Genomic DNA, 26,989 nt, shown 5'->3' with positions numbered 1-26,989 from the left:
CTCGTTGTGGTTACCAGGGGAACGCGAGCCTGAGAAGTTACCTCTGTCTGCTCTAACCTCTGCCCACTGTAATGAACGCTGGAGATACAGGAGGACTTTTGTAACTCACGAGTAAACAGACAAACACCCTCGCTTGTGGTGGAAATAATGTAGAGTCCTATCAACGCATTTGGCATTCCCGGCGTCCTTTCACTCCCAGGTTGGTACCTTGGTTAGCCAGCTAATGCTAGCTTGCTAATGCTAGCTTGCTAATGCTATCGTAGCAAACAAACAGTCGTCGCTTGCTGCTCCTAGTTTTTACCGAACAGCAACTTTATAAACTCTGACATCTGTGATTTCTCTTTCATAAGCGAGCAACTTCGAGTGGCGCTAACTAAGTAGCTAATGGCTCACGTTATGCAGCTGTATTTGCTACACTGTAGTTAAAAATAGCTAACGTTACCGGGGTCAATATGGGTTTATGTTACTACGTTTACTTTTGCCTGCGGGCTGTTATTGACTGTTCGCGCTAAAATTCAATAACGTCAGTGAGAGGTTGGTGTGTACACAGAGCAAGGATGGCTGACATCAAGCTAATGCAAGTGTTATTTTCTATCCGCCACTGTATTTAGAATATCCTGGTCCTCTTGGTAGAGCAGTGTCGTCCTGTTCATTGGGGTTGTGCTAGAAATGCTGAACCAGAGTGATGCATTGTGACAAGGGTCACCAGATCTCAACAAACCAACTGTTGGGCAAAGAGTGTATTTGTGTGGAACACGTTTGATAGAGTGTCTGTATAACTTAAAAACATGCCCAGTGAAGCTGCACGACATGGTAAATTGCGATTATTTTCACAGACTATAGTATCATGATGTTATGGCATTTGTTGGGGTTTGTAGGAAGCAAACTGTCTGACATCTGGAGATCAAGATTTGTAGGTCAGGGTATTTCTGCAGCAGCTGAGTACTTAATTGTAACGCTTTATTGTCACACATTTTCCTTAATCAGAAAATTGCAGCTTGCAACTTTGATTATTGCACTGTGCAATATTGCGATTTCGAAAATATTTTTATACATATAATTGTGTCATGCTACAATAGACAATGACAGTTACAAATTAGCACAGTCTGCTGGCTTGTATGATTTAGAGTGTTGCACAGTATGGTAAACAGTTATTTCAGCTGCTGTTAACTCATCTGTCTGGCAATTATAATTTTTCCGTATGACTAAGGGTTGGGTGTTAAAATATATATAATACTAGTACCAATACCAGTACCCTTAAAATGATACCAGTACCAAAAGAGTACTTAATTTGGTGCATTTTATTCTACTTCATTTAATATTTATCATGTAAATTGAAGCATCCTGAAACTTTGTGCTTTTATATTTATCACATGCCACAGGTATGCAGTAGCCATACTTTTGAATTTTTTGGTGGCATCTTTGTCAAATATACCGCAGTCGACTTCACCACACCACAGAGTGTGTGGGTTGTATCTGCTGCAGTAGTGGGCCAATCACAAGTTCAAATAGAAGAACGCTTGCGGTGATTGGGTGCAAGCAGAACCATACAGATAGTGATTTTTTAGTATCATTTGGCTAGAAATGTTTCAAAACTACTTACGTACAGACTCCTAGGGCTGGTTATTGGTACTCGTTGCCTTTAAGGAATTGACTGAAATAACTGAGTACCAAGTAGTACCGAAATGCTTCGATTCAAATAATATCTGCATTCAATCCTTTTGGTATCCAAATCTAGAAGATTTATGGCTTTGCTCACAGCCAGTCACTGCAAGTGTTCTTCATAAAGAGGAACCTTTGAAAAAAAGGCAGTTAATGAAGTACTCCATTGGTATTAGTGTCACTGTTCAACCTGTAAGGGTACTAGTATTGGTACTGGTACTGTAATTTTTTTTAAGTGATACTCAGCCCTACCAATATCCAGCTGTAGTAGGAATGCATCCATAGATTGGCACATCTCTTTTTGAGCCACACAGTTCTTGTGAAACTCACATGTGCTGTGTCACTTCATGCCATACATTAATATCAAACACAGCCTCTCCTGTTTTCTTCACAGCCATTCGATAAAAGACAGTTTTTAGAAAAGTGTATTTCCTGCAGTGGTTTAACTAGTGCCATCCAAAATGTGGGACACTGTCTCAATATATGGGGCAGGGGATGAAAATGCTATGAAGTATCATATGAAATGGGACACCTGGTCACCCTATTTGTGACAAGTAACATAACTGTTATTTCTACACAGGTACACTTGTCAGAGGTGCCAGTAATCCTGCAAAATGCCATCACCACAAGTCCTCCAGCCAGTTCTTAAAATGAAGGTGGATGAGCTCTTCCTCCATTGGTTAAGTGATCCTGCAACCCAGTCACTGCTCAAAGATTATCTTGACCTAATCAAAAGTGGACAACAGATTGATCTGAGCAGCGGTGACGCCCAGGACAAAAGGTCATTGACCTTCAATGAGAACAACAATGTGGCATCCCAGAAGAACCTGGCAGAGAAGAAGCCCGCTACCCTTTGTACTCCCTCCAGCCCTCCATCTACCTGTACCCTGCCCTCTGGCAGTTGCAGTAATACCAGAGTGACCGGACCTAATGGCAGAGTACTACGGAGGTCTGTCAGCACAAAAAAGGTAAAATATCCATTGAAATAGTGCATTAATAGACTGAAAAACATTAAAATTTGTAATCAGTTTTCTATAAGCAAGTAGCTCATTCATTGCCATCAAATGTCATCCTTTTATACAAACTGTTATGTAATGGTGTTACAGGTTTGAACGAGATTTAGAGCTTCTTAAGATTTCATGCCACAGGGCTTTCATCTGAGCTTGCTCCTACTAACAGAAACAACAAGGTGTGACCTGCAGTTTTCAGCTTTCGTCATAGAGCCACCTGAGGTGTCTGTGACTTAAGGGTGTGTTGCATAGTTTCAGTAAGCCTTGTCTGTGTTAAGCAGTAAGTGTTAAAGACGGGGGGTGTATATTAATGTCAATGTTGATCAGATAGATTTAAATTGTTACATTGTTTTTTAGTTTTTTATTAGTTTAGCTATACCCTCCATCATCACTGTATTCAGTAGTCAGTACTTATTGTATAATCTGATCCATTCCAATACTGGAATGATTTCCATATTTTCTGAAGCTAACCTTCTTGAACAACAAATATGTTAACTTCACTTACACCGAGGAGATAATGATGACATTATATACATACAGGGTTGCTCAAAATTGTGTCATTAGGACTTTTTTCAGTGAAGTCATGTTAGAGCAGCAAAACACAAGTGTAAGTAATACATTTAATTGAGTGAATGGAGCCAACATTAATGACAGTAAAGCCTTGGCTTTTCCCACTGGCAGGATAGCCAAAAGTTGCACTTTGTCAGGCACAGAGTAAATATCAGTTGTAAATGAACCAAATTACTGAGTTTATGGATGATCTTTGTTGCTTTAACCTCCAGTTATTTCTATATGATTGTGGCATTTGTTTACAACTACAATTGCTGTTGGGTGTTGTTGTTTTTGTTTTTTTTTGTTGTTGTTGTTGTTTTGATTTGTTTTTTTTAACACAAATGCCCCAAAGTTGGACATTTTATTCTACACAGGGGCTTTAATCAGTTTAGTTAATAATATGTAATGATATATTTAATTATAGATATCAGTTTCTAGCTTCTCAAGTTTGGCCCTAACATGTCCTCTGGGATCTTTATTTTCCCAGGCTGGCCACAAGAGGCTGCTGAGTAGCCCACAGGATCAAAGGCATAGAAGAGCTGTCCACTCTGGACTATCATAGTGGAGCCTCCATGTCTGTAGGCATATGTAGTGATTATTAGTCAAATACTTTCCAAATGTTCAGGCCTCACCCATGAATTAGTGTGGTATGAGAGGTGGGAGTGTCTGAACATAGCCTATCCCTGGCACTCTGGTTACTCCTCTCAGCCTGTATGTTGCAGACCTTATTTTGCAGTGACTGTGGTCTCCAGAGGTAAACAGAATTTTTGCTTTGGGCTGCTTCGATTATAGAAGAAATCAAGCCACACAGAGCACTTAAAAGGCTCAAAATGTTTGCTCAAGGACTCCCACCCTGCTAAGATGAGAAGTTGTGAACATAGTGAGTGTGATGACAGTGAGACAGCCAGACAGCTGGGGGCACGTCCTCTTGGAAACTCCGCCTTCTACATGTTGTTGACATGCTAAAGACAGGCATGAGGAGGCATTTAAGTGGTCACTGGTGCGACATCTGTTCTATCTCTGACTGAAACACCAGGGCTGAAGACCTAGACCTGTACGCCCATATATCCCAGTCTAGGTGAAGATGCAAACATCGTCTCACCAAAAGCCCTTTTGTGACCCATTGAGAAATGATTCATTGCTATACAACCTGAAAACAAGAAGATGAGGATACAAAAAGTGAAAATCCTCCTCAGTCTTCTGTGTGGGTTTCAATTATTAGTGTTTCCATAAGAGTGGTCAGTTGACTTTCAGTCTTTCCTGTGGCTTTCTTTATTGTTCTTATCTGTTTAACATGAGCCAATATGACGGAAGATAAAGAGGTTTGGCAGATGGATTTGAATTTTGCTTTTCACATCCATGTCTCTTTCCTCCCAGTGACCTACAGCCCCTAATGACACCTTCTCACCCCAGATTCATGTAAAGCAACTGCTGGACAGTTTGTGTATTTTGCTGTGATGTGTCATGGCATGTGGCCACGCTGTGTCACTCAATATTAAAGGGATTGAGAGGTTGTATAAAGTAATACTTCTATTTTAAGACAACAGAATGAATTCCTGCATACAGATGCATTCTTCAAAGGATTACTCAAAAATTCAATTTATGTCACGTTGATGCAGCCTGGAACAGCTGGTCTGACTTTGACATCAGACACTGATATAGATAGCCTTGGTTCCCTTCTGTTGGCATTAGATAGCCAGAGTTCTGCCAGTGAGATGAGGTGTGGCAGCACATTCATCCTGTGTAATTTACTCTGAAACGACTTCTATTAGATGCTGCTCATTGTCAGAATATATGGTTGTAGATCTTTTATTTACACTATGTACACTAAGTATCAGCCCCCCATGAAGGCTTGGTTTTCAGTTCTGCGGTGTAGCTCAACACCTAAATTTGCCCCGTCTTGTAAGTGCAATAGGTCACACACAGCAACAGTTTCTATTCTTTAGTCACATAGAACAGTAGATATAAATTTACTCAGAGGGTTTATTTTTTCTTCTCAGCGTCTGCATTTGGGATCATAGGTTATTTCTCAAGATGTATTTTTATAACGTGCTTGGTTGGGCTCAGCAACATTGAAGCTATTTGAAGCAGGGGTCTAGGGTCATGTTATCAGTCGCCCGACCTGTCAGATAGAACCAGGTGTTAAACTCTTTCCCACAAGTCCTTTTATTTTAGAGTCTCGGTGACTTGTGAGTGTGAAGTGAACACTTACAAACTTTTGGTTTTGGATAGGACTGAAGTGGTCTCGGCCTCATGTGAAATAGCACAAAGAAATATGAGGCATCTTGTCAAACTACATTTTAAGAGTATTTCTTGAGCTCTAATGCCCCTTCTACATTTTTCAGATTTAGGGATATTAATGATTAATCAATAATTGTTGATAAGAATTGAACTAGTAGTAAAAAATGTAATAACCAACAATAGATGTTTTGATGTTTTGTACCATCTCTCTGGAGCTCTCATGGTTTGGTTTAGTCTGCCTTGTTAAAATGGCAGTAATAGTGCCCCATGTGACATTGTTTTGTTTGGCAGAGCCATTTTTAAAAAGCAGCTGTATCAGGTGAGAGCCTTATTGTTTTATTTTTCTATTCATTTTTGTTTCTACCTCATAAATTAAAGTTTTACATAACTAATGTGCTGCTACAGTTATTTACATTACACTTAAAGAAGAGAGAAAGGATGTGCATTTTGTATCTAATTAATTATTAATGATTAATCAACTGCCTATTTTTAACATGTTCAACTATTGGCAACCCTATTCAGGTTGGAGGCAAAATCCAGTTATTTTTTGTTTTATCTTTCTGAAAAGTGATTTTGTATTTTAGATTTTAAGTTTCTTACCCTAGTTTTGTCATTATACTCAACTGGCCTGTTGTTTTTGCAGCTTCATGCCATAATAAACTTGTAATTTAATTAAGTAAATGTATAAAAATTCTAAACAGACATACAGTTTGTTCAGGATACAGACACATCATTTGGACTTTTTAAGTAGTGACAGCCCTAGGGGAAAAACATAATGTCATTTCCAGGACAGGAAATACTTTTGGGAAATTGAGAAGTCATTATAAAATAATTTCAGTGTTAATTCTCACCTTAGTCAACAAAGATATGTACAAAAGAACAAAAACTGTAAAATGCAATAAAAGATCAGGTAAAATCAGCTTGGTCTCTAAAGCTGTTGTCTCTAACAACTAATTGCTATGAACTGTAAACTTTCCTTGTTTGTTTAGTAGTTACTGTAATACTGTTGTGAGTGTTGTGGTGTGCCTTATGTTTTGTAACCCCTTATCTGCAGCTTCCTTCCTTAGTGTTTTGACCCTTTGCTCCACTTCTGGTGCTATGTAGGATTTCTCCACAAACCTCCATGGTAACTGTCTGACTCTGTGTATTATTATTCTAATGTAAGCTGTCCAATATGCTCACATCATGTTCTTCTTGTTGGCCTTCCCTGAGCCCACCATGTTGTTCGTCAGTCAGGCCTATTTTTGGAACTCGTTCACATGTATCCCAAATCCCTGTCTCAGACATCTGATTGTGGTGGATTGAGCTGGAGCTTTCTGGATTTCACAGCAGATTCTGTACCCATGCTGTGAACCAGTTGTGGCTCTGGACTAGTGTCATGAGCTTGTTTGATTCACCTCTGTGTGGATTCACTATGATACATTTCACTGGTTCAGTGGTTGTTAGTAACGCAGATACTGAAGCCAGCTGAACATAATATTTGTGGGGCACCCTGCATGCTTGTATTGACAGATTGGAGAGGCCCTCTGGGACGTTTTGATCAGTTTTGCCCCACCCATTTCTCTCTGCTTTGGTTGCCTGCCTGCCCTGCATGTCATCTCTTGAATGTCACAGTTTTAGAGCATCAGTGTTGAATGCCATTCTGATTGAAGCTCATCTAAAATAAAACCTCAGTACCCTTTGAATAGTCATCCGATTGCTGGGAGTTCTAACATCTAGACCTGCCAGTGGCCACTAACGTCAGATAGTGTGTTTCATAATCTCATCTGTTATGCAATGAAGTGAACATGACTGGACACATGTTTCTTCACAGATCAGATTTGGCAGTCTACGGATTACACATATTGTGGGGTCAGTCTGAGTTCTCATGTTGTTTGTCATAGTGACCCAGTAGAGTGTGGACATGGTACTTTAGCTGCCTGTCTGACTGATAGTTACCTGAGAGAGAGATGTTGTTTGGACAACTTGCCTGATGGTAATTTAGTTTGTGATATTGCTTGCTGGAGCATGTCCAGTCTGGTTATTTAAAAACTACACACTTCATACAATCCTGTAGGAAGCTTACATTCAGAACCTGTGCGTGTTTTTGCCTCTGTGTTGTTTTTGTTCACACCAAGTGTGCCTTGATTTTAAAACACCAATGGAGCTGTTGCCTCATGTGTAAACCAGCACATCATTATCCCTGCTGCATCTGTTTATGAAACACACTTCAGATTTTGTTTTCAAAAAAAAATGGAGAGAACTGTATTTCACGTGAGTTGACAGTTTTATCTGATCTACTAGGTTTTGTTTTGGCCTTGGTGCTTTCCTTTCCATTTTTGGTTTGTATTGATGAACATGAACAAACAGCAGCCAGTATGAAAAGCCATCATACAAACAGCTTATCAAGCATGAGCAGTGTCCTGTATGGAGGATAACAGGAACTGGGTTTGAGCAGAAACCAGTGGAAAACTGTGTACTGTGTGATCCTGTCATCTAAAAATACTGTGGGTGTGCTTTCACTTTCTGTGTGAAATAACAATAACTTGGCAGCTGTAGGATTATTTATGCAGTCTACTGATGTGGACATCTATATACCATTTCTTTTTAATCAACTTTCACATCAGTAGGCATATAGGTGTTGGGCTTTCCCTGTGTACAGTCAGTGCAGTGAAGGCAACCCTAACACTGTTAGATCAGCATATTCATGGAGAATTGATGTAATTGCCATCACTCTAGGACAGCAGCAACCGGAAACGGATATTTGTTTGAGGACTAACGATGCATGTTTCTCCAGATCTAGTTTCTTGGATTTCCCAAACAGTGCTGGCTTGTGCTTTTAATAGGCGCAGACTGGTCCGGTCATCATTCTTTGAATTTGACATTTCTCCCCCCTCCCCTGTATTGCCCATCAACTATAATAAGACGAGGAATGGCTGGCAGCCCAAGCTTGCAAAGGCAAGGCAAAACAAAGACCACCATAAGACTGGACGCAGAGGAGTTGATTATATGTAGGTTATGTCTTACTGTTGTGTGCATGTGTCATCTGGTGATTTGACCTACACTCTTGTTATCTATTATTATGTTGTCATATCTGGATTATTTTCCTTATTTGCCTATGCCTCATTAAGTTTATTTTGTCTGACTGCTGTGCTTGTGATTTATACTAAAAGGCAGATCTAGCAGTAGTAACACACGTCTTTCATTATATTCCGTCACTTAGGGGGTTTTATTTTAAATTTTCCTATTACCGTCTGTATGTACTGTTCAAAAGAACGAGTCCCAGTTTGCATGGCTCAGACCACATGCAAAGTTTCTCTGAAATATTTGGTAGTGTGTCAGCGCTTTTCAAAAAGGAAGCTGATGAACATAAGCAGTGTGTCATTGTAGGGCTGAATGATTTTGAAAAAATATCAAATTGTGATTGTTTTTACTGATATTGCACTTGTGACATAATTTGCATTATTGGAGGGAATGATCATTTTTATCATGATCATTTTCATTTTCATTCAAAACAAACCTATTTTCTTGAGTCTGTAGAAAATTGTGTGTAGGCCAGGACATTTCTGCAGCACAAGATTATTTAGCGAAAATGGTATTGTGACACACATTTTGCCTTTAACAAATATTTGAAACAAAAATGTAACAAAAATTTGAAAATTGCGGTAGGTCATATTGCAATCATGATAAAATTTCGATTAATTGTTTAGCTGAACAGCATTTCATCATCTTCTATAAGATCATCACCAAATGAGAATTTACGGTATATTTAGAGAAAATGTGTATGTTGAGATCTATATCACGGCATAGCTTAAAAATATCAACATGTTATTTACAAGTCATATCGCCCAGCCCTACTTTAGGGTAGATTTAATAGTATATGTTCAGGGTTGGAGAAAAAATTGATTGTCTTAAGTATTTTTAATGTATTATTGTTATTATTATTATTTTATTATTATTTTATTATTATCATTTTATTATTTTTACAATTCCTGAATCAATTACTTTATGTATATATGAATAATGCTTAGTATGTTAGCTCTGTGGTAACACATCATGGGAATTCCCCTTAACGTGCTAATGGAAATTAACATTGCTATAGCAGTAATATTATCTGAACAAACGGATCTATTTTACTTCACTTACTTAACATAAAACGAACTGTGTGCTCAGAGTTTAAGACATATACTTCCTCTGCTGTGTGGAAACAAAACTAACACATTGTTAACTAAGTTTATTACTCTGGCATCAGCACATAACACTGAAGAGCTAAAGCTACCGCGAAGGATCAAAACTGAAACTCTAAATTCACAGTTTCAATTTCAATTAAATTCAACAATTCAACATCGTATTTTATTCTTTATTTTCTTATGTTCCCTGTTAGATGAGCAGGAACAGCTAAAGTTTTCTTCACAAAGACTTTTTACTACTTTTATGTGCAGTGTAGAAATTATGCTACAAGCAAAGTTTCTCTGAAGTATCTGTTAGTGTGTGCAGGAGCTTTTCAGAAAGGAAGCCAGTGAACATTAGTAGCGTGTGATCGTGATATTGAGGTGCATCCCTCAATTGGCTTCTGTGGCTGCTGCAAGCTGCAACAACAGGTCTGTCTCTTTACATAACCTTCCATGAGCACTGAGGAATGCAAACTGGAAAGGGCAGATCCACTGCACACACACACACACACCCACACCCCTCCTATCCCATCCCACACATACACTAAGTGACTCCCACACACATACACCCCGTCACTTCTTATCTCCCCAGCAGCTTTGAGGCAAGGGCTCCCTGACCCTGTGCAGTGTGTATGTGCATGTTATGTGGAGACTGGGACAGAGCAGCAGGCAGAGCTGAGATTGTGCGACCAGATCTGGAATGGGAGAGAGAGTCACAGTAGCAGCTGCTCCCTTGCATTAAGAGGCTCTCACTCTGACAGAGGACAATCACAGGGACACAGACACAGAGGACTTCAACTGCTGCCTACTGCCTTACTTTTACAGTGCTTTCTGGTACTCAGCAATTTGTACAGTCAAGAGGCAAACACTGGATTGAGTGTTGTGTTTGTGTATATGTGTTCCCCATCCTTTCCGGAGTGAGGATGAGGATGAGGGAGCTGTCACTGCGTCAGGACCCTGACCTGAGGAAGGAGTTGGCTCTGCTGGCACGCGGCTGTGACTTTGTTCTGCCCTCACGGTTCAAGAAGAGGCTCAGAGCTTTCCAGCAAGGACAGGCAGGTGTTTGTATGAGTCTACGCTCTACCATGCAGGCTTTGCTGGCCTGTCGGCCAGTGGGCAAGTCTATTAATGTGGGCTGGTATTTGTAGGCTTCATATCTTGCTATTCAGATTGCATTAGTACAAATCTACTGTATTACAGTGTTAAGCTACAGGAATTGTGCCCGCTTCTCAATGTGAACCAGTTATTCATCACAAAGGGGAACTATAGGTATTGTTGGAGCCAGTTACATCTTGAGCAGGTGAGGACATGTGAGCAGTTGCATCACTTTCTCTAGGCATTTTTAAAACTTTCATTAGTATAGCTTACACACATTACTTGGGGAGTATTCTTCATTTGTACAGGGATATATGAGATGTGAGCCTTGGTTATTGGATGATGTTTCATCTTGTGTGGTATGTTGTGCTCAGCCGCTTTACTGTCCTCTTTCAGACCACATCATTGTGAATGTGCAAAATGTCATGGGGCTTAGCGGTTGTGCTCAAGAGCTCTGCTAGCGGTTAGCATGAAGCAAGAGAGACAGAGAGAGGGGGGACTGTGGGGCAGGGCAACAGGAGATGTTTATGTCCTTTTATAGCCATGGCTGACACCAACACACAGGACAGAGAAGAGCAGATGATCAGCAGCATTTGTCATTTATTAGGTTAAAATGAACAGATCACTTCTGACAGAATACAGCAAAACAATTTCACATGTACACATACAAATGGACATGGCATACCTTGTCAGCCATGTTGCTTTGTTCTCCTCAACAATTTTAAGGGTTTCAATAATGTTCTTCAAAGTGTTGTTGTTGTAGACATGATGATGATGATGATGATGATGTAGACTGATGGCTATATGTAGGTACTGTCAAATCTAATAAGAGGTGAGAACAGTGGGTCAAATGTGTTGGACCAAAAACCACCAAGATGGTATTTTTATCTCCTAGCAGAGGGCTATGTGGGTCTGTTTATGTGATTAAAGGCCATGGAGACTGATCCAGTTAGCAAATTCTTCAGTAGTGTAAATAGTCTTTGCGTATGAGATGACAATTGAGAGTAAAGCATGCTCTGCTCAAGCTGTTTTTAGTAACTGGTTAATATGTGCAATGCATCCTAATGCATTCTGGCTTTTTATATGTGACAGTCATGAAAATATCTTTACTGATTTCTTTTCTTCTACAGCTTGGTCCTCAGCAAAACACCCAGTGGAGATTCTATCAATGAATATGATCTCTTCACAGTTTTAGGGCTGGGTAAACTTGGCTTTGATACTGGTTCCTGAGTAATTATCTTTTTCAACATCAAATCCATTTTAACAAAAGAAAAATTACATCACACATTACAGTACAATTGCTCATTTTAAAGGAAGGTGCTGTTCAATGACATGGTATAACAACAAAACCACCATCCCTGTCTCTGGGTGCCCTGCGTGTCCTGCATTCCTCTACAACATGTAACATTATTCAGCCAGTTGCCAAGAGTATTAGATCTTGGTATTAGCATGCTCTGTGTGTAATGGCTCACTGCTAATGAGGTTTACTGCTTATGTATCGAAAGTTGGTATTGATTGACAAGACATTTTTTGATAATCGATAATATTGTAGCAATTTGGTTAGTGCCATAAAAGAATGGAAGTTAGGTACCTCGCCCTACACAGTATGTCAGCTGTGTATACTCGTACAGATGTTGTTAAAAGGACACACACAGAGATGTCCGAGCTTTTACATATTGGAGTGTTTTCATACTTCCACATACTTTTTAACTTTTTTTATAGGAAAGACCATGAAAAAAAGGTTGAATTTAATCACTGTATTTTGAATCAAGCTCCCTTACTTTGGATTTAACCACTTAATTTTAACATCAGTCTTTGAAAGAAAAAAAACTGCTATACTGATGAGATGAGCTGGCCTGTCCTTTTTTTTACTAGCAATTTTCTTTACCGTCTGCACTAATTTTCTCACTCCACGCTGTTTCTGTTGTCATGTCACATGTTGATTGTGCAACTGAAGAACACACAGTGTAAAGATTTGTTGCTTGTGTGTCACTGTCACAGTGGCATGCTCCATTATTAAGAGATATAATGTATATTAGCCACTGCATATTCGTTATGAACTTTCATGGCGATTTGCATTTAAGTGAAACAGTTGAATATGTTACTGAATAATTTTCTTATTGCTGTTGATGAAGTGTCTATTACCCATATGTATCGCTATTGTTTTATTGCCCAGCCCTATTTTCTATGTTTTAGTGAGAGGTATGGCAGTGGAGTGATGTGTTGGAGACTTTTAAAAAAGAAAGCTCAGCCTTGTATCCAGTAATGACTCTTAAGCTAAAAGACCCTAAATCTGACTGCACCTCTGCAGTTCAAATCTAATACACACTCACATGCATGACATGCCAGCCCTGCTACTGTTTCCATGGCTGTCACTCACAGCTACTGTTTGTCTGTAATCAGGTACACTATTCAAAGCCAGCCAAGGTTGCTTGCTCGCTCTTTCTTTTTACGGGAACATAATTAATAGTCCATTTCATAGCAGACATATTTTCATGCTATAGCAGAAAAAGCACAGGTGTAATTAAAAGGATTAATAAAGGCGATATTCCATTTAGGTGTGTCAGTTCCAAGGCCATGATATTGTGCATGCTAGCTCACGGTCAAGGCTTAATGGGACACTTGAACAAGCTATTAGTTATTGTAATCTGCAGCCTTTCTTCTGTGTTGTCAAAATGGCCACACTGAAAAGGCCAATTTATTGACTTATTTGAGAGTATTGTCTCTCTCCAGATAATTGCAGTCAAAATATGTTATACTTAGTAAAAAGTTAGTCTGTATTTTTTGAGCATTGAATTTACAAATATATTAACATGGACTATAATATGAAGAGTTTGACTTGTAAATGAGATCTAACATTCTGGTAAACTAGGGCTATACCTGACTGAGAATTTTCTGAGTTGATTTGGATTTGGTTATTCAATATGAGTTTGGCGATTCATTCTTTACTTGTTGTCTTTCAGTCCAATGTGCCACATTAAATTGCTATATCTGCTTACACAAGTATGTTCTACACAGTCAGAGAAAGGAAAAGTGTGTCCTTATGCCGTTAGTTCAAATGTAAAATCTCAGGACACCTGCCAGCCTGCTGCAGTGTTGTCAGCCACTGCAACAGGCCACCTGCACTTAATTTCGAACACTTTCCTCCGCTTTGTGATTTGTGGTCATTTTGAGACTCGTTTTTGTGAAGCTTACAGTCATGCTGTTCCACTGCCCTGTGTAAAATGGCTCAGCTAAAAAAAAAGGGATAAAAATTGTTTACGAACTATTTGTTTCACCGACTCTCATCAGTTAGCCACGCGTCACATGGATTTAAGTGCTCTAGCTAATATAAAAATATAATTATGATTCCCGTTATTTAGAAATCCCCATTGAAATAAAAAAACAAAAAAAACAAATTAACACCCCATTATTACTGCAACATTGCAAGAGATGAGGACTGCTTGACTTGAAGAATCTCAGTTGACTGAGGAGTCTCCAAATGATGATGCAGATCTTCGACTTTCTCGGGGGTAGCCCTATTTTAAACATTACTGAATAAAAAAATATGTAATAGCGTCTATAAACCTTAGTAAGTCAAATCTTGTGGTCTCGCTGCTTAGAGCTACCATTTCATTCACTGTTAGATCAGATTATGCTGTTAAAGATGAAAATATATTTGTAAACATTATTGGGAGACCACAGATGTGATGATAATTTTCTAGTAATGAGTGATCTGATGACTACTCATTTATCTTGTTATTTCCCTGTTCTATATAAATCCCTTAAGTTCCTGACTTTTTTTTTGTACAGTATTTGATAAACAGATTTTTTTACAAGATTTTACAAGTTGCAAAAATGTCAGTTGACACGTCTTAATTTAAATCTATTATAGAGTAACAGTCTATTAGAGGAGAATGTTTATTGCAGATAAATGGATAATTATGATTGAGTTGTTACAACTCCTCCCTCATGGGCCTGCTGAGAGGTGTGGTTTCGGTGCTAGCAATGTAGTGTTTCTGTTGAGGTGAGCCTTAGCACATGCTGGAATGCTTGAGCTGTGAGTTCTGTTAGCATGTGCTAGCATCAGTGGCTAACAGTTTATTTCTGTGTTTGTCTCAGGCCCAGGTGAGGACGGAGGAGCCCGTCACCACAGCGCTGAGTGAAAGCATTCCAAAGTTTCACTTCCCACAGGGCCGGCCCCAAGCCAACCTCAACATCGACAGCCTCATTTCCAAAATTGAGAAAATATTTTCCCAATTCCCAAATGAAAGGGCCACCATTGAGGACATGGGGCAGGTTGCCAAGGTGAGAATTTGATTTGTGGCATGGAGGTTCAGCTGCCACCCAGCAAATAATTTTCATTGGTGCCATTTCGTTCCCGACTTTACGAATGTTTGCTGATGCTAAACCTCTTGGAAAATATTAGCTCCGACTCCCTTAGGAATGTGAGAAATGGCCTGAGAGGAACCTGAGTGAAGAGAGAAATGACAGCTAGGTTTCCTCAGGGAAGTCTTAAAGTGATGCAACACTGCTTGTCGACCCAATAGTGTCATGTGTCATTGTGCTGTTCTTTTCTGCATTAAAGATTCCATGTATATCTAAGAACTTTAAAAGCTTTTTTCCCCCATCTCTCTTTTCTATATCCCCACCACACACTGCCCCATCTCTCCTTCTACTTGTCTCCCTAGGCCTGTGAGTGCCCTCTTTACTGGAAGATGCCATTGTTCTGCTCAGCTGGAGGCGACAGGACCGGCTTCGTGTCCGTTCACAAGTTTGTGGCTATGTGGAGAAAGTAAGACAATGACGCCTCTTATTCTCAGTGGACCACTAGTATGCTCAGAGCCAAATGGCTCATGCAATCTCTTCAGAACAATGATGACCACTCGCTGAGATTACAGAAGCTGCATGCAGCTCTCTGTTGTCATGACATTATCCTTTTCATTTCTAAACAAAAATCTTTGATCACAAAAGCCTCACAAATGCCCATGAGGGAATAGATAGTGGGCATATACAGTATTTGAACGAAAACATCCATTCAGCGTCTTTCTGCGTGAAACTGAAAGGAATACCATAGTGCTTTTGTAATGCCGGCTGCACACTTAGCTGTGTGCTGAATGCTGTTGTATGCAATAGGCATGCTCTTGTATTAATGTGTAAGTCTCTAGAGAACTGGATAGACCTGGCCTTTGACTTGAGCTCATGACTGAGCCATTCTTAGATGAGAGGCCACAGCAGACACTTACATTATTTCCCCGTCACTACCGCAACACTCAACACTTATAATCACGAGGCAGCGATTCAGAATCCTAATTTCAGAATGCATTACACCCGCACTTGCATTTTTGAGGGGAACAATTTAAAACTTGTGCTCTTGAGAATGATAAAAAGGATAGAGAGAACATAAGAGCGAAAGAGGGAGTAACCTTGCAACCATCTGTTCTCTCTTTTCTTCTCCAGAACTCTGCAGACCTGTCACGATGACGCTTCTAAATTTGTGCACCTCTTGGCCAAGCCTGGCTGTAATTACCTGGAACAAGACGACTTTATTCCATTCCTGCAGGTACTGGCTGCAGCACACCCAGGGAGAGGGCTGGACTTGGCAGTGTGGGATGGCAAAAATTGCATTGGCTTGGGTGGTGCGAACTGGACTTAATTTTTGCACTGCCCTGCTGAGGCAGTGCTTTTTCATGTGGTGGAGGACTAATTCAGGGACGTTACTGTAAGCCAGGGGAGTTTACTGAAGGGGGATTCCACTGGTGCAGGAATCAAGCTCAGCAGAAATGAATGGAGATGGAAACACACGATGTAGCACCAAAATAATTCCAGAAAACATAGATGCAGATTTATCAAATTGTTTCATAAGAATAGTCTAATTGGCTGTTTGGTCAGTCATAGCATGTGGACCTGCTGTGCTGGCTTTCTGTATTCTCATTCCCCCTGACAAGCTGTTGGTGCTCCACACTAGCCCCGCCCTACACCTGATTCATTTTCATGCTGGCAGGAGCGGCTGGGCTGTACTGAACACCCGTTAGCATACCAGCAGAGATGCCTTGTGGCACACGCTGTTTAATTTGTATGGTCCCGCTCAGCGAATCGCCTTTGACTGTTTTGATGAATGAAAGGCGGATTGCAGTGGAGTAGATTTGACTGTCCCCGCCTGTTTCCTGTGCCTGGTGATTTATGTGTTTCTCTATGATTTAATTTCTCACAGTAAGAGTCAAAGAGGCACGACGGCTGCCCTGAAATAAGGCCTTTTAATTTCATTGCCGCCTTCGCATTTATGTCAACAATTCTTTCCCCCAGCAGAAGGGAAGGGGGTAGAATAAAGAAAAGACATGGGGGAGTTTCATGGCAAGAATATAGCTTTAGTTCATTTGAAATGCAGCACACCCCCTGTGACTTTATGGCATGAGGAAGAAGAGAAGGTTAAGCAGGCACTAGCAGACGTCTTTTCTTTGGCCTTCTCACCACTCTGCTGTCAAATCAGAAAGGCTTAGGCTCATCCAAGAACCGGTCGACCCAGTGTTTTCCGACTTCAAAGAAACATTTAAATTTGATGGCCTCTCCCAACAAGGCCTGGAGCCTTTTCTTTACACAGCACAATTTATAAAGCATGTGGCATGACAGAGTGATGTAGATAGACACTGACAACTTCTGATGTTTGAATAAGTATGCATTTATATGCCTTCTGTCTTCTACCCAAAAAGAAAGACATGTGGTTTGCCATTAAACTCGTCTCTGAAAGTAACTGCACAATTTAACTGAACATATGTATTTGTTATTGTAGCAGGCACAGTGTGTCGTGGAGTTGTTCTTTTGCATTTGTGTTTGTTAGTTTTGTGGGGCTTGTTATGGAAATGTGGCAGACATGAAGTAGAGACAAAGTGAGCTGACTGTACTTTATGTTTTCAGGATGTGGTGAACTCACATGCAGGCCTGGCCTTTCTAAAGGAGGCACCAGACTTTCATTCACGATACATCACCACGGTATACAACCATAACACAAGTTAACATTACATTACTACTGGAACATTGCAAGAAGTGAACATTAAAATGGCGCTGCATTGATTTAAGTTTTACTCATGCATTATTTGGTTACATATGAAAACACTGTCAACTGTTTTTCAGGTGATTCAGCGGATATTCTACAATGTGAATCGATCATGGACTGGGAAAATAACATGTTCTGAACTCAGGAAAAGTAACTTTCTTCAGGTATATACAATGCAATATTTTTTTTCTTGTGCTGAAATTATTATGTTCTGTTACTAAAAGTGTGTTGGTCCTTGTGAACCTCTAAAAACATATAATTTTTTAAATACACCAGACCAGGGTTGCCAGGTCTATAGTTTTGCTACTTTTCAAGTGGTGACACTAGTTTGGGAGACCTATTTTCACTATCACTTCTATAAATCCATATTGTAAATTCCTTATCTTAATTGAAAGAATGTATTTATACACTGCCAAACTGAGTTAAAATCATACTCAGTCAGAGAGGAAGAGATAGAGAAAAAGAAAAGTCCAGACAACAGGTTAGTTTGTGTATCAGTGAAATGTATTTTCTATTTATGATAATATTCTATCTAATAACACAAGGCATAAGTGAAAAAACAGCTTTTAATGCTGGCACACTGAACATTTAAAGCCTTACTTTGTAGATATTACAATACATTTACTCTAAAAGCAGTGTATATGGTTTGGTAGAGGCATATTTTGAGTTATGCTATTGGGCTGGTTTTGATTTGCCGTTTGGCTAGTTTTGTTACACAGAATTGGCAACCCTATACCAGACTTACAAAGTCATGAGATTGTCTTAAGATTTATTTCACATTGTCATATAATATAAACATTTAAATCTTGATATGCTTTATGTTGAACTTAATATAATTATATTATATAGTTATACATACTTACGCTTGATTTTACTAATACTAATCACATATCTTGATTTTTTTCCCCCTAAAGAAAACCTGCAAGGTTCATTGAAAGAAAACATCATTTTACATCATCTTCTTTTTGTAGTTCATTGTGGGAACACTGCAACATCACAACATTGAAGTCAAGTTGGGCGAAACACATGCACAATCAGATAATGAGACAAGTTGTAAACATGTCCCCAGTTGAATCAGATTATGTAAATCCCTTTATTTGGAGGTAAAACTAAGAGCGAGGCCTTCTGAAATGTTGGTATAATTCTTCATTGCACTACACCAAGTATAGAGAGCTGAACAAGCGAGCCAGTCTGAAAAGTATAGCAGATTTTTACAAAAGACAATGTGACCAGTTACCTTTTTTTTTTAAATTCTGTCCCAGAATGTGGCGTTGCTGGAGCAGGAGGAGGACGTGAACCAGCTGACAGAGTTCTTCTCCTATGAACATTTCTATGTTATCTACTGCAAGTTCTGGGAGCTGGACACTGACCATGACCTCTACATAGACCAGAAGGACCTGGCCCAGCACAATGACCAAGGTGCACAAGCGCTCCTCATCGTCTTCAAGAAAGCACACCAGACTAGAATCAAACTTCATATGAATTTTTCAGAATTTAATGTATTCTGATAAAATGTATATTCGATAATCAAATACATAGTTCAAAAGACAGTGCTGATACTTTGTCAGAACACAAGGGGTGCACATTAAATTAAGTTTTCTTAACCTTCCTGGCATTTGTTGTCACTGTCAGTAAGCTGAAGCTACATCTAATAATAAAGAGCATTTGTAAATGTTATTTGGTCCAGCTCTACTGCTCACACACAAACACTTACTTGGGGAAAAAGACTTGTCTTTGACACTTCCTCCCTGCACACTCAACACCACATGTTCTTGGTTGATGGTCTGTGAGTGAGGCAGGGGAAATGAGACACAAGATCAATAAGAGAGCAGCAAATATACTCTGCTCAAAATGACGCCATGTCTGGAACAATTTCTACCGCTATATGGTCAATATGATGACCAGAGGATTTATAACATTGTCAAGATCTAAAAAAAAAAAAAGGAGCTGCAATAGCCAGTCTGGATTTACAGTCTGTGAGAATGGATTACATCTGTTGTGAAGAAGTTTTATATTAACTGAGAGAAAACCTTTTCTGTCCCCCAACAGTCTGGATTGTAAGTAATCTCTTTGCTGTATTTTTTTCCAGCCATCTCCCATAAGATGATTGAGAGAATATTCTCGGGAACAGTAACACGGTAAGTGAAAGAAATGAATAGATTTTAAAGGATGCTTATCAAAAGAAGTGAACAAAAAGAAGACACATTTCATGTTTTTTACACACCAGGTTTTAGGATTGATTGTGTGGTTTATTTTTACAGAGACAGACGGGTGTATAAGGAAGGACGGTTGAGTTATGCTGATTTTGTCTGGTTCCTCATCTCTGAGGAGGACAAGAAGACTGACACCAGGTATGTCTGCCCACTGCCACCCTGATCAGGGTTCCCATGCCTCTTGGAAAACAGTTGACTAATTTTCCTGTCATACAGAACAAACTCTTGTTACATTACTGTAATTGCAATGAACACTTCCAAACAAGAGAGATTTATTAACACAGTCCACCTACCTGTGTTAGTTTTTATCAGGTTTATAAATTGATGTTGCATACTTCTCAAATGGTTTTAAATGGCCCTCTTATTAGGTTAACGGAACTATTTTACTTAATAAGCATTGTCCCTTCAAATACCGCATATAATAATAGTATAATAATACTGCATTGTTGAGGAAAAATCACCATATTATGAAATGTTTGACTTTTTTAGAAGCAGTTCATAGTGGGTGTTATTAACCTAATTAAACAGTCAACTTAATATTAGTAGTGAAGGGGCTAAAGTATGGGAGTCAGTGGCAGTTAATGATCTGAGGAAACTAGTCTAGAGAGTCTTGTCAATGAGTGAAATTTTAGGTTGGTATTTGTGTTACTGGTGTTCAGACTGTTCAGTCATTGGTTTTAAGGCACCAAATGTTAATATAATTCATAAGAAGAAAGTAATTCAGGTTAGAGCTGCAATAATTAATCGATTAATTGATTATGAATCAGTTATTAAATAAATCCCCAACTATTTTGTAGTCAAGATTCTCTGATTCCAGCTACTCAACATTGTTTTCAACATTTTCTGACATTTTATAGATCAAACAACTAATTTATCAACCAGAAAAATAATTAATAATTATATAATTATTAATCTACAATGAAAGTAATTGTTACTTGCAGTCCTAATTTATGTTATGATTAATGATACACTTGCCAAGCAGAGTACAAAGGACTTTTCAATCTAAAAAAAAACAGCGGAAAGAAGCGATGACATTGAAAAATCTAGACTTTGATGATGTCTGTATACTGAAATGTTTCTGTAACTCTTGTCCTCTAGTTACAGGATTCAGCAACAGAAAGACAGGAAGATAGTTCAAGTTTAAATCAGACTTCCACACAGAGAAACATATTTGTGTATGGCTAGATCATCACTGAAATCTGAAATGAAATATCCTGAAAAATTCCTGAAAAATGATCTGCGGAAAAGAGTGGGAACCCTGACTGATGCATCTTCTGTTTCCCTCATGTCCTTTCTCACACACACATCCGCCTGTTGCTCCCTCCCTTTCTCTGCGTCCAGTATAGAGTACTGGTTCCGCTGCATGGACCTGGATGGGGACGGGGTGCTTAGCATGTACGAGCTGGAGTACTTCTATGAGGAGCAGTGTCAGAAGCTGGAGACCATGGCTATTGAGCCCCTTCCCTTCGAGGACTGCCTCTGCCAAATGCTTGACCTCGTCAAGCCTGAGTTCGAAGGTCAGACCCGTCTTACATTTATACACACTCTTGAGAAGTTCACACACCAGAGAGTCTGACGGCTTCTATGTTTTTAACAGTCGCAGACACACGTACACACTCTCAGGCTGGGTCATTGATCATTTGATGAGGACAGAGTTATACATGATGGACTGTCTGTTGCCAGCTGTTGGTGTCATCCACACTGCAAACAAATTCCCTCCAGCACTTAGCTTCACCACTATGCCATTTAGAAGACACTGGTACATGGTGAGGGTCTGCATGTTTAGTACTGATAGCACACACAGCAAGAATGTGACCCGCAGTCGACCTGCTGGTATGCTCTACTAGTGGAGCTTTGGAATATAACATGTAATATGAGACGTAACAACTTCTTCACTCATTTGAGGCAGATGTTTCCCTCTACAGTTACACCTCTTCTCAACAGTCCAGCGTTTACTATTTTAACAGAAAAAGTCTGGATAAATTTCACATTAAAATTTTAAGACATTATTCTTTAGTGGATCTTCTTGTCTACTGTGACTCTGTGGAGAGCGTGTAAGTTTTAAGTCCTTTTCTGCTCTTTCAAAAACAGAAACTAAGATTTTAACTGGTACAAAGGTACTAAATAAAACAAGTCACATACCTTGATTTCAGGTATCACTTGAGTTTCATACAGGGCTCGTGCAGGTGCTAAAAGTCCTTAAAAATTTAATGTAGTGTTTTCAAGGTTTGGAAAGTGTTCAGATTTTGGATAAAATGCTTGAAACTGCTTGTGAATGTATTATGTTGTATTACTTTCATAATGAATTGCTACCTGATTAAATTCTTCACTATTTAGTGATTTAACGGTAACAATTAATTAGTTAGTTGTCAGCTATTAAATTAATCAGCAATTATTTTGATAATTGATTAATCATTTTGAGTCATTTTTCAATAAGCATCTAAATGTGAATATCTTCTGGTTTCTTAAGTCCTCTGGGACAGTAAACTCACAGTGATCTTTAACTTGTGGACACAACGACATTTGAGGACATCACTTTGGCCTTTGAAAAATTGCAATGAACATTTTAACGATTTTCTGACATTTTTATGCCAAACAACTAATCAGATAATTGATAATGAAAATAATTCTTATTCGCAACTCTAATTTTTAGATAAGGAAATAAAATAAGTCAGATATTGAGCAGGTGTCACATTTTGAATTGTGAAACTTTTCTGTTTGCCTTTAATTTGTAACCCTTCTGTAGAATCACAAAACACGATTTCAGTTAGATTTTATAGCACAGCAATAAAAAATATATGTATATAAATAATTTACCGCAGCTGTAAGGAGCTGGAAAAGCCTGAAAATGCACCTTGAAAATTCTTGAAAAGGGCTTCAGAGTTCACTTTGGAAAATATGTATGAACCCTGTTTATAAGGAGCTGCATGAGAAGGTTAGGCTGTTTAAAATCACCCTGTCAGTTTATTCAGATTTGACTCAAAGGTTTGAAACATTTAGATAAATCTGGTGACAATCAACCATTTTATGTAATTGATCCAGTAATATTCATTTAATTAATTCAGTAAAAATCCAAACATTTGAGAGTAAATGATTCTGAGATCTAAGAGTTTGTTGCTTTTCTGATCTCTTTATACAGACAAATTTCTTTACATTTTAGAGACTAGATAAATCATTTAATTGGAAAAAATAACTCTCAGATTTAAAAATAGTATAGTTTGAAATATTCTCTAATATAACTGTAGTTTGATTAGTACACAAAAGAAACTAACCATTTCACTGTCCTCACTGTGGATGGTGACAGAAATCCACTTCTTGCTCCTTTGTCAAACACATCATTAACCCCTGACAGAGATGTTGGCATGCGTATTATTGCGAAAACTCGACATTTACTGAGTTAGTTAAATCTCGGGCCAATTGTGAAAGCCAAATGAAGCCAAAAAAAAATGATATATATCTTTTTTTGTTTTATCCCATCCAGGTAAGATCACTCTGCGGGACTTAAAAAGGTGCAAGTTGTCCCACATCTTCTTTGACACTTTCTTCAACATTGAGAAGTACCTGGACCATGAGCAGAAGGACCCATTCTCTGTTATAAGGGTAAGGCTAAACTGATTTGAGGTAGTGTTATGACCTGTTTTCCCGTCAGAGGTCAAGCAGATCACATAACCTGTCATGGGGTTTCAGGAGATGGAGACGTACACCCAGGAGGTGTCAGACTGGGAGAAATATGCTGCAGAGGAGTACGACATCCTAGTGGCGGAGGAGGCTGCCAACGATCAGTGCAACGATGTGTAAGTTTGACTTTACACACACGTCTGTTAGCTGCAAACCAGGGCCTGGATTTATCAAACTACTGATAGTGCAACTTTTGAGTAAAGTAAAAGATAAAAGCAAAAGCTCTTTTTCATGTTTTTTATGACTAACCCTTAAATTAAAAAGAGCTTGATAAGTGCTTCATGAGAAGAATATTTGTTTTACAGTTTGAAATGCATTATTAACAGCTTAGTTGTTTAAGAAAAGGAAAAAGAAGGGATTAGATTTGACTGGTATTGACAAATACTTACGGTCACAGTATTTAAAAAAGTGGTATTAACCACATTCCCACAGAACATGCTGCCTAAAAAAACATCCATCAAAAAAAGTTTTCATGTCAGACAACATAATACGCAGATACCGATCTAGACTGATAAAGCTGTGGTAGGCCAATATCGGCCACCCAATATATCCGCCTGGCTCTAAATACAATTTAATATCTTGTGTTCTTGGAGAATGATTCATCAGTGTAATATAAGGTTGTTGGGGTTTTTTTTAAGAATGAACAATGTGGCAGTAGAGTAAATCATTGTCTCTGATTGGCTTGTCCTGCTCAAAGCATACATGTGACCACTTAAAGTTACTTTTAAAAGGTATTTCTACACTTTCCAGCACATTTTTCTTGATTATTATTTCTCAATCTTCAGTTAGAGATAAGTACATTTTCACTGTTTGTTTTTTTTAAGAAGTTTAATAAATACAGGCCATGATTATTGTGTGGTTCAAATGTGGAAACATAAATTGACTATTTTTGTTGGCATTTCATCACGTCATGTCATGGCAGGAAAAGCACAGGTGTAATTAATGAAATTTTTAAGAAATTCTGTTGTTCAGGCAGCCAGTGATGGTTCAGTACACAGTTCATGTACTCTGAGATGATAGTGCTTACATTTTTTATGGAGTAGTTGTAAGATCAGCTAAGGGAAAGATGATGTCAAGCTATTTTCTGTCTAACTAACTGTACAAAGCAGATGGACAGAGTTTGACGTCTCTTCGCTAAGACTTGGCATTATGTGAGAGTGAGTCAGTGATAGATGAGGCTGTTGACAGGTATGTTGTGTGGCGGTTTTAGGAACACCACCAACTGCTAAAGACAGGCTGCTAACCAGAGCAGGTAAGACACTCAGGGTACCAGCAGGATCAAAGTGTTCTCTTCCTCCTTCTCTGTGGACGAGTCTAGTCCTAAACCCACTCCTAGCTTCTACCCTCACCCCACCAGTCTGACCATACTGTTGACAGCAGATAGTTGTTTTGTCAGACAGCACAGTATCATGTCTATGTAGCCACATGTTAGAGCTCGGAGTCTGTTTTTGAACCAGACAGTTTCTGTTTTTATCCTGCCTCTTCTAAAAAAAAAAGTTCCACTCTTGCACCATCTCTGTCCCTGCCTTCATGTGTTTCTCCTTTGTCATTTCTAGTCACACTGGTTTGTTGAAAATTTCTTGTCTGTTGAGAAGAATAGTTTGACATTTTGGTAACTGCGCTTATTTACTTTCTTTCTGAGGGTTAGATGAAAAGATCTCTACCACTCTCATACCTGTATGACAAATATGAAGCACCCAGTTAGCTTAACTTAGCATAAGTACTGGAAATGGTGACCCAGCTAATTCGGCTCTGTCCAAAGGTAACAATTTACCTATTTCTTTTATTGGTGGAAATGGGTTTACATGATATATTGTAATTTTAGTTGTTTTCTTCATAATTTTATAGTATTTCATCTTTTCATTATGCTTTGTATTTCCTGCATAATGTTACTTGCCGTCTGGTTTGGCGATTGTTAGCCTCGGTGGCTTCTAGACACAACAGTTTGAGCGTACATGTTGCCAGTGCCAAGCATATCATGCACACACCTACCAGTGTTATAACCACGAGCTCATGAGTTCCATTTGAGGGCAGCGTATTTCTTGGGCAGGCACAGTTGTTGTTGTTGTTACCTTGAGGTTGCCAGGCAACCAGTGGAGTCTGGTTTTGTACACTCTAGTTTTTGTACAGATTAAACAAACAAGATATCTAATCACTGAGCTCTAGAGGTCCCGGGCTTGTGTTACCTTTGGACAAAGTTTCTAGATTCCAGTCTTTGTACTACGCTAAGATAACCAGCTTCTGGCCTGGTCATATTTATGGTACAAGAGTTTTTAATCTTCTGCCATCTCTAATTATTGGGAAGAAAATAAATAAGCAAATTTCCCAGCTGTTTCTTTCTTTTCTTTCTAAATGACACATTTCTGAGTGATGTTATTGTCCGTGTCTGTTTAGGTATGATAATCCTTTGAGTCCTTTGGGGCAGCACATCTCCAGTGAGCTGGGCCTGACAAAGAGACACTTCTTTGAGATCCCCAGTCCACACTGCAACCTGGACCTGGACGAATATGAATATGAAGACGACTTTGAATGACCCTCCATCCTGTAGCGTTTTCTCACAAGCCTGCTGAGCACTGTGCACTCCCAGACACAGACCCCCAACCAGCAGTGTTAGTCAATGAATCGCATCAAGTCAGAGATTCGCAGGTTCAGGCCCGGATCCCATCCTGCGCAACAGGAAACACTTCAATAAACAGGGAGTGCAAGCAAAACCAGAAGACACTGTCAGAGCCTTGGTAGGGTCAGCTGTGCTGGAGGAATGGACAGAGTATCACACATCTGGCTAACAGGAAATGTGAGGTGGTTCTTCACAATACTGTACCAGATATTTTAATATTTTCACCTGTCATTCTTAAACAGATAGTTCAGATTATTTAATGTGGGGTTACACAGTAGGAGATACTTATCGATGGTCAGCTGTGGATAGGTTCAGCAGCAAAACGTATTGAAAAAGGTCCACCAAATAAAAATCAGCATCAATGTAAAAATATTTCCACTGCTTTACTTTGCTGTCAGACGGTCTTTTCCGGCTGTTATATAAGCCAAATATTGCTCTCTCCAAACCAACCAAACTATGTGGGTGAATGAGTAATTTTACCTCACAGAACACAGGATTTGTTGGTCCACTGCTGCCTCAATCTGTTTGTTTGTGTTATTTTCTGACTTCAGTGAATCAGAACTACCCTTTTAAAACACAGAGGTCACACAATAATACAAACGAATTAGCCAATGCAGGCAGCAGTAGTCCATCAACTCCCATTTTCTGTGTGATACAATGACTAATGACTTCACCCATGGAGTTTGGTTAGTTTGGAGAGAGCGATATTTGGCTTGTACGACAGGTGTTTCCTGTCA

The 26,989-nt window shown here is 39.1% G+C and overlaps 1 protein-coding gene across 2 annotated transcripts; it reads left to right on the top strand.

The window, feature by feature from the left end:
* Window positions 1–26,989, top strand: ppp2r3b (protein phosphatase 2, regulatory subunit B'', beta). 2 transcript variants are annotated; one of them, XM_084724848.1, is made up of 14 exons: window positions 1–199; window positions 2,243–2,630; window positions 14,813–14,998; window positions 15,382–15,485; window positions 16,151–16,253; window positions 17,606–17,680; window positions 17,822–17,908; window positions 19,007–19,163; window positions 19,834–19,882; window positions 20,006–20,095; window positions 21,299–21,474; window positions 23,439–23,557; window positions 23,645–23,751; window positions 26,030–26,989. In XM_084724848.1, exons 2-14 carry the CDS (start codon window positions 2,277–2,279, stop codon window positions 26,166–26,168), a joined length of 1,746 nt encoding a protein of 581 aa, XP_084580974.1. In that variant the 5' UTR covers window positions 1–199; window positions 2,243–2,276; the 3' UTR covers window positions 26,169–26,989. The 2 variants fall into 2 exon arrangements, with proteins under 2 accessions (XP_084580974.1, XP_084580975.1); XM_084724849.1 differs by lacking the exons at window positions 1–199; window positions 2,243–2,630 and adding an exon at window positions 10,190–10,671.

This window comes from Lutjanus erythropterus, chromosome 8 (assembly GCF_056507025.1).
Source record: "Lutjanus erythropterus isolate fLutEry1 chromosome 8, fLutEry1.hap2, whole genome shotgun sequence".
In the NCBI taxonomy this organism is placed as follows: Eukaryota; Metazoa; Chordata; class Actinopteri; order Lutjaniformes; family Lutjanidae; genus Lutjanus; species Lutjanus erythropterus.
The sequence above is the reverse complement of the archived record's forward strand: the minus strand, read 5'-3'. Positions and strand labels throughout refer to the sequence as shown.

Excerpts from the sequence above, each read along its gene's own strand:
- ppp2r3b (XM_084724848.1), top strand. The coding sequence starts at position 2,277 with ATGCCATCACCACAAGTCCTCCAGCCAGTTCTTAAAATGAAGGTGGAT. Across the intron at positions 16,254-17,605 it reads ACTTTATTCCATTCCTGCAG|GATGTGGTGAACTCACATGC; the intron begins GTACTGGCTGCA and ends TTATGTTTTCAG. Across the intron at positions 19,164-19,833 it reads GGCCCAGCACAATGACCAAG|CCATCTCCCATAAGATGATT; the intron begins GTGCACAAGCGC and ends ATTTTTTTCCAG.